The sequence below is a fragment of the Anopheles marshallii genome, chromosome 3 (assembly GCF_943734725.1).
Source record: "Anopheles marshallii chromosome 3, idAnoMarsDA_429_01, whole genome shotgun sequence".
NCBI lineage: Eukaryota > Metazoa > Arthropoda > Insecta > Diptera > Culicidae > Anopheles > Anopheles marshallii.
In genome coordinates, this window is record NC_071327.1 from 41320344 (window position 1) to 41328261 (window position 7918).

Below are 7918 nucleotides of genomic sequence, written 5' to 3' on the forward strand. Positions count from 1 at the left end.
TTTTCATTCTCGTTAACATATGTGTTGTTGTCCATTTTATAGGGTCTACAATCGCTTCTACGAACGAATCATGCCTCTCGGAATGTCCTATCATGCAGTTTATGACAATAAAGTTCGAAAACATTATTGTAAAATGCATATGACACTTCATTTGTTGGTGCTGAAAATCAAATTTTGCTTCATTTTGTTTGTTGCACCCATCCATTGCTATGACCGGGAAACGAATTGCGCAATCTATTCATATAGGTATATCACCCGAAAGGAGAAGAAATACTATCATTACTTAAACTGCGATGCACTAATGCGTAAACCTATTACATCCTTGCCCACTTCGGCCACTTTACAGACGGCACACGTTACGCCTTTATACGCTGGTTGATACGAGGCAGAGCATAGTGAGCACTTTTCCTCCGGTTTTCCGCGATAGATCGGTTTATACGTAACCGCACACAGCGTGAACGGATTGTGTTCATCGTAGTGCAATGCGTGCTCGTCTGTTTCATTCATCTCACAAGCTTGCAATATTTTTCGTGCCTGCTGTGCCACTTCAGGCCGCGGACCTAGCTCTAGCAATCGTCGTGCAAACGAAGCAGCTGTTTTGTAGTTCTTTAGCTTGAAGAACAAATTCAAAGCGGTACGCAGAGTAAGAATTTGATGCACGGGCTGCAAGTTCACGTGTGTAAAGTATGCGGCCAGCTCGCAAATACGCTTTTGCTCGTCGAGTGTATTTTTTGGAAGTGTTTTCCGCACTGTCTCCATCTGGAGCCCCACTACGTATTCGCGGCAAATTGTGAGCAGCTGTTGGGCTTCGGCGATTTCCTGTCGCGTTTCCACAACCAGCAGCGGAATGCAGAGTATGATGTTCTGCAGCTTTTCGATTGCTTCCACAAACTTGCCGGTCGTCGTTAGCTGGTAGCAAGCTTGCAGGTTTTGAACAAGATCGTTTAGCTTGAAGGCAAGCGTAGGGTGACCATTTTTAGGATTCAGCTCCTTCCAGTTTCGATTGGGGTGTGCCGGAAACGAAGTAACGTGTGGTAAACTGCTGTAGGACGTTTTCGATGCTACGTACGATTCCATGAATAGATCTTTGTACGGTGCGAAGTTTACGACTCCAACCTGATCATTCAGTAAGCGACAGGCCGAATCGTACGAACCTGCACGCACATGATCAGCAGCTAGCTGTGAGTTCATAGTCCAAAAGTGCGAAGGAAGATGCCCTTTTGGTGGAGCCGCGAAAAAACCTTTGTTGCCGGCCGCGTTTGATGCAGAAATTTTAGATATCAGCTCCTCCGGGAGCTCCAGATCATCGTCACCCACATCCCAACCGGCACCTTCTCCACCCTCGCCCGGTTTAGCATCGTCATCGTCCTTTGCATCTTCATACCGGTCGGCGTCATGCAAGTCATCATCCACACCCCATCCATCTTCCTCTTCAGCGGCCTCGGCTACCATTTCCGTCGGCGCTAGTGCTTGGTGAACAGTGGTTGCACCACGCGACATCATAGTTCCTTCGAAAAATCCCTTCGAAACAGTCAACAGTGGCCAATTACTTTCGGCCTGTTGAATTGGTACAGGGGGCCGTAGGAATTTGGCATCTTGCAACACCACCGGCAAATCTTTTCCCTCGACAGCAAACTCTTCTGCCATCTGCGCTGCGTCTTCCTCCAGGCCATGAGTCTTCGCTGTCAGATAAGCAAGCGATGTTTGCTTACAGTTTTTCAGTATCGATACGCGCTCTGCAACGTCTCCAAGCAGCAATGCGCCCTGATACTGGGCCGAGACATCCTTGCGTATTTCGGCAATCTTATTCATCTTCTTCAATTTCTCCAGATTTCCCGTGATCAAGTAAAGGAAAGACAGCTTATCAAAGTTCTTCGTGCGTTGGTAGCACATTTCCACCACCTGGTGATTGCCTTGCATTAGAGCGCTCTGGGCCAAACGCTCCCAGCACTGCTTATCGTCCATGGCTTTGGCCGCCTCCAAAGCTATCTCAATGTTACCACATTCCAGCGCGAGCCCGAAGCGTGTTTTTTCGTCCTTCACGAAATGCAGCGCCACTTCGGGATATCCTTTTTGTTGCAAGTACGCAATAATGCTTTGTCCCACGAGTCGTGCATTACGGACCATGTGGAGCACCTCCTCGTATTTCCGGTCGATTAGTGCCATCTTAAACTTGTACTCGGTCGTGTCGATCGTAAGCAAACGCGTTCGACACTCTCGATCAAGACAGAACACTTGACTGTTCTTTACGCGCGTAATGTAAATCGGAAGATCGAGCGTCCGAATGATGCCATGATCACCGTTATTGATTGCGTACTTGATGTGATTCGAGGTGGTGTAAATGAACACTCCCGATTCGTCCCACGCTCCGGACTTTATTCTCGCACTTTCATGAATGGAGCAAAGCAAATCCAATCGTCGATTGCAGATGTTCAACGTATGTTTAGCCAGCAGCGCCACATTGTTCATATCAGTCGACCAGACGACGTACTTGCACTTGGCAATCTTTACCTGAGCTAGAGAGCGAAGCTGCTGTACATCGAATAGTGTTACATGTTCGGGTTCGCGCAACAACAACATGCCCGTACCAGCGTAGAATATTTCGTCGCAAACTGGTGTCTGTATCTTTTTAGTTACTTCATTTTTGAAATTTTTTATCACCAACTGATTGGCGCGATCCAGCACTGCGAATCGATTCCGTGCGACCCAGACGGCTGTTACTCCCGAGGAGCGTTTGCTGTCGGTTTCTTTGTTCTGCGATCCGCTGTCTTTTTGCGGTATGCTGTACAAATCGTATGTGCTGTTTTCCAGGTTGGAGGTTCGGGTGCACAGTAGCACGGCATTGAGCGCCGGATTGTACGACATGCTGTAGACGGGCGTTTTTCCTCCGCCGCGTATAGTCATCACAACCGAATCGGTGTTCGTGTTGAAATCGAGTTCACGTAGAAAGCGTTCCTTCACATAGTATAAACAGTTTCCGTACACTGCGTACGCCGGACGCTCGCGTTCAAGCTTGAATACTATCGTACCGGAATCGTGACCGGCTGCGAATAAGTTCAGATTCGGATGCGCTGCCAGTATCCAGAAGCGTTCGTTCTCACGACGGAACGTATGAATGCATTGACGCTTGGTCATGTCCCAAACACGGATGCTGCGATCTTCACTGTTGGAAATGATTAGATCCGCTCGTGGATGGAACAGCACACAGGACACATTGTAATAATGGCCACGGCACGTATCCACTTCCCACGCCTTGTATTCGTTCATGCGCCATAACTTCACCTGCCGGTCATCCGCACCGGACACGATCAATGGCAGCGAGGGATGGAAACTAGCCCAGTTTACACCTCGATCGTGCCCTTCCAGCACATGCTTTACCACGGCATCCGCTTGCCCGAAAAGGTCCGTTGCGCCCGGGTTCTTCAAATGGTCATCCAAACCAGTCGGTCCTGGAGCAACATTCTTCTTGCGCAATCCAGAAATATCCCAGATGCGCACGGTTTGATCCAACGATGCCGACACAATGATGTCCTCATCGCTCGGATGGAACTGGGCGCACATAACGTAATGGTTGTGCCCGGTCAGGACACAAATGCACGACCGTGACTGCCAGTTCCAGATACGAATGGTTTGATCATCTGATGCGCTCAAGATCCACGGATACTCGTGGTGAAATACGGTAGTACGAACATAATCTAAATGTCCCAGCAACGTAAAGATGCACCGACGCTGTTTGTAGTTCCAAACCTTAATCTTAAAATCGTCCCCACCAGAGACGAACAAGGGTTGCTGATTGTGGAACGCGATGCCACGTACCGGACCATCGTGTTCATCGAACTTCTCAATCAGTGTACTTATGCGATAGTCCCACAGCTGAATGACGCCGCTATGCAAACTGAAATTCGTGGATAGTAAATCGTTACCATTGCATTAGATTCAGAAACAAGCAAAACAATCACTAATAGTCTACCTGGCCAAGATCCATGGGCGTTTTGGGTGGAACGACAACCCTTTCACACGGGCCGATTTGGTCTCAAAGTTAGTCAACATGCCGGGGCTTTACTGTGCTGTCCTTAAACTTGCCGTCAACACAACGCTCACACGAAATATTTGATGATATACAATTTGCTAGAATCAGCGAGTCGAACTATAAATATTTCGTTCGATATCTCACTAATGAATACCGACTGCCTATCTTTTTGTTGAAAATTTTTTGATCTTTTTTTTATATGACACGTCAACCAGTCATCGATGTCAATACGTTGCCCAAGTACCATTTCAAAAGCGACTATCAAAACAATCATAATTTAGTTGGTAAAAATCTTTTCAATTTCTAGAACACTTTATTGGTTTCATCCCAAAATTGTATTTATGAATATTCAACCATTTTTAATGCGTAAAATTGGGCACAAGTTTAGACATGATTTACCACGATTACAGCATGTTTGAAAATTGTTTGCACGCATGCTACTTGCTTGCTCCATTTGTCATTTCCAATAGCGGAAGTCAACTAGACGTCAATCGTGGCTGTCTTGCGTTCTTTTTCCGGCAATCGAATTTGTGTGAAAGACACACTTAATTTTGCTGCAGACTTAAACAATGTCGAAGAGAGGTAATTTGCGATACTATTTGTGCTGAGTGTTGCTCGAGCCACTTCAATACTGCTGCAGTGTCCCGTAACGTTGAACCATGTACAAAGCATAGTTATTATTGTGGTAACAAACAACTCTACAGGCGTGCTTGTGACCAAAGCAAATTGATTGAGCAGTAGTGCGGTGGTTGGATATCCGGCTCTATACCCTGTTGTGGCGGTTAGCAATGAAGCTGTTACCAGATTGTTAATGCTGTGTTTGTTGATTACTTTCCTCTACAGGACGTGGAGGATCCGCGGGAGGAAAATTCCGCATCTCGCTCGGTCTGCCGGTTGGCGCCGTCATCAACTGCGCTGACAACACGGGTGCCAAGAACCTGTATGTGATTGCTGTCCATGGCATCCGCGGTCGTTTGAACCGTCTGCCGGCCGCAGGAGTCGGTGACATGTTCGTAGCTACGGTGAAGAAGGGAAAGCCAGAGCTGCGTAAGAAGGTGAGCTTGCAACAATATTTCCATGTTATTGTTGCCATGCGAATGAACGTTTCGAAGAATAACGTATTCATAACATGTTCCATGTATTATAGGTAATGCCCGCCGTCGTGATTCGGCAACGCAAACCATTCCGTAGGCGGGATGGCGTGTTCCTGTACTTTGAGGACAACGCTGGAGTGATAGTGAACAATAAGGGTGAAATGAAAGGCTCCGCTATCACTGGTCCCGTTGCGAAAGAATGCGCTGATCTGTGGCCTCGTATCGCATCCAATGCCGGTTCGATAGCTTAAGGAAAGCTTCTACACAGCGAGAGGATTTGCTAACCAACATCAGCATAATGTACCGAATGCCGGAGAGTTTGTTATGTTTCAAATGTCTTCAGTGAAACATCCAACGTTGCTCGGTGATTGAAGCATCATCAGTTCAAGAACCGCGAAAGCAAATATAAAACACATTGGAACCCAAACTCCAATTGATGTGTTTGTGTTGTGTGTTTTAGTGTGCTGTATTTGGAAGTGTGTTTTGGCCGGCAAATTTGCTTGTTTTTTTTTGTTCTTTGTTAATCTTCTGTACGATAGTGGACAATGTGTGCACCGTTTAATCGTATCCATCATATGCAAGATGTTTTCTGATTTGTTGGATATTTCGTATGAAAAAGGCAAGTATATGAACGTCCTACCTGATATTCAGGCTAGCATCAATGTAGTTTGATCTACCTTTGAAAGATTACACTACTGACTAACGAAGAAAGAAACAACGGGCACTGTTGCCAAAAAATGAGAAACATAACAAACGCATTAAATTACTCAATATATCGCCCAAGGATGAATAACGCAATTTAGAAGGGTCAGAAATTTTTGTTAAGCCTACTTACATTTAAATTCGAAGATTTTTCATTATATTCCACACCTGCGCGATGGGATTACTGAAGCAAATAATACGCATTATTTGAACAATTTCGTTACATCTGCGCTCTACCATATTTGTGTACGTCAGTGTTTTTGAATCGGATTGAAGGACAGCTGTCAAAAAGTCAACCAAACACAAGAGAACATTGCCGGTCCATGCATAAAGGTGCGTAATCCAAGGAAAGCTCACAAAAGCAGCAATATTTATCACGGGCACTATCGGGAGGTTCGCGAAATTACAACAAATGGACCGAAAATCCATGATGAAACTGCTGGTTGGAACCATCGTTAGTTTACACGTAGGATTCTACATCATTAAGCCACTGGTGATATCTCCCCGTGAAACGAGTCATCCTGATGATAGCACTACCCCACCAAAGTATTAACTAACTACAGCACTTATTTTTAATTCGTCAACGCGGTGCAGCAATATTGAAGAAATGAGTATGCACATTCGATTTTGTTTTTATTGAAAATACAATTTGCTGTAAAGCCATCACCCAGTGGGAGTGTTTCTGTATTCTTTTAAACCGACAAAGGGTGGGAGTTTGAAATATCATTGCACTTCAAACTCCCACCCTTCAGTTTTTGAAATGCAATGCAACATTCCAGGTCGGGCCAAAGTCGTAGCGATGCTCCGGAAACGTTGATGATGGTTCCATATCACACGACCCCCCTATGAGCGGATGCGATCCATTTACGTTTCCATCGCCACTACTGGAATCGGATCCGCTGGTACGTTTGGGGGTTGATCGTCGCCATCATCGCGGGGTGGCTGTCCGCTGGCGGATGCCTCAGCGGCCGCACCACCACGACGCACTATGTTGCTCAAGTATTTATCGTTCTCTTGTTCATCCAGCACGTGGAAGTTTTCTCCTTTGCCCACTATAGCGATCGATATATTCTTGTTGTTCAGCTCCACCTCGTTCGGCAGCGTATCTTGAAGCGCCTGCACGCCATGACGAATGAGCTCGTCCTTGGTGCAATCTGGGAACGTAGTCAGATGCTTCTCGAGATACGTACGGGCGCTCTGCGAACGGGATCCAATTGACATCGCTTTGCAGTCGAAGAAATTGGCGCTTGGGCATGTTTGGTAGATGTGCGGTCCTTGGTCATCGTAACCGATCACCAGTAGTCCAACACCATACGGACGCCGGTCATACCGTTGTGTGCAGACCTGCATCTTGTTGCCAAGGTTACTAATCAAGCGTCCTACTGGATAGCACGCATCGTAGGAATATTTGTAGTTCAGACACTCCTGGCGCAGATAACGGCTGAGAATACGAGCGTCAGCCGTGATACCGGCGAAGGACAGACCTAGATGATCATCGATGGAAATGATCTTCTTCTGGTGGGACGACAGCTCGGACGAAGCTCGTTTTAAAGCTATCAGGACGGCAAAATCCTTGTTTTTCAATCCCACCGTTGCGGAACCAAGCTTTACGGCCTCCATCGCATATTCCACTTGGTGCAGACGGCCCTGTGGACTCCATACCGTCACGTCGCTATCGTACTGGTTGCGGAACTTAAAATTGAAGGTACACCGAATAGTAAGGTTAAATAAGCCATAAACCATAAAATCTTGTGCCAGAAATCAAAAAATAATGTGCCAAGCACAGATTTAGTAGGATTTTTAAATAACTTTTGAAATTAACACCAACTTACCATGTTTTTCTTCTAGTTTCTGCGAAATTACAATATTATTGCTTTGTCACGAATTCGGTGCTTCACAACAAATGACAACCGCTTTTCTACGCTTCACTGTAGGTGAATTTTCGGCCATGCAAGCTGACAACATTTATACGTCATACCTTCAGATGACGTGCCATTCGTGATTTGATTTTATCGTTATGTTACAACTTTGTGATGGATGATGAAACAAATATGTACAGTTATATGTTGAATGTTCAAATAATTATTTTAAT

At 45.8% G+C, this 7918-nt stretch overlaps 3 protein-coding genes across 3 annotated transcripts; 1 reads left to right on the plus strand and 2 right to left on the minus strand.

Annotated features, from left to right (window-relative positions):
* Window positions 1–279: 279 nt before the first annotated feature.
* LOC128711061 (coatomer subunit alpha) lies at window positions 280–4050 on the minus strand. Its single transcript, XM_053805927.1, has 2 exons — window positions 3971–4050; window positions 280–3895 (listed from the first exon to the last, which is right to left on the minus strand). Exons 1-2 carry the CDS (start codon window positions 4048–4050, stop codon window positions 280–282), a joined length of 3696 nt encoding a protein of 1231 aa, XP_053661902.1.
* An 816-nt stretch (window positions 4051–4866) lies between these two features.
* LOC128715750 (60S ribosomal protein L23) lies at window positions 4867–5377 on the plus strand (the record flags this gene model as incomplete). Its single annotated transcript, XM_053810664.1, has 2 exons — window positions 4867–5085; window positions 5178–5377. Coding segments are annotated over 2 exons (417 nt in total), but the record flags the coding sequence as incomplete, so codon positions are not given.
* A 1313-nt stretch (window positions 5378–6690) lies between these two features.
* Window positions 6691–7569, minus strand: LOC128712613 (proteasome subunit alpha type-1). Its single transcript, XM_053807502.1, has one exon. The coding sequence runs from the start codon at window positions 7567–7569 to the stop codon at window positions 6691–6693; it is 879 nt and encodes a 292-aa protein (XP_053663477.1).
* Window positions 7570–7918: the final 349 nt, after the last annotated feature.

What these genes read in the sequence shown, in the direction of transcription:
- LOC128711061 (XM_053805927.1), bottom strand. Translation starts at nt 4,050, where the DNA reads ATGTTGACTAACTTTGAGACCAAATCGGCCCGTGTGAAAGGGTTGTCG. An exon ending in CGCCCATGGATCTTGGCCAG is followed by an intron (nt 3,896 to 3,970) that starts GTAGACTATTAG and finishes CACGAATTTCAG; the next exon opens with TTTGCATAGCGGCGTCATTC.
- LOC128712613 (XM_053807502.1), bottom strand. Translation starts at nt 7,569, where the DNA reads ATGGTTTATGGCTTATTTAACCTTACTATTCGGTGTACCTTCAATTTT.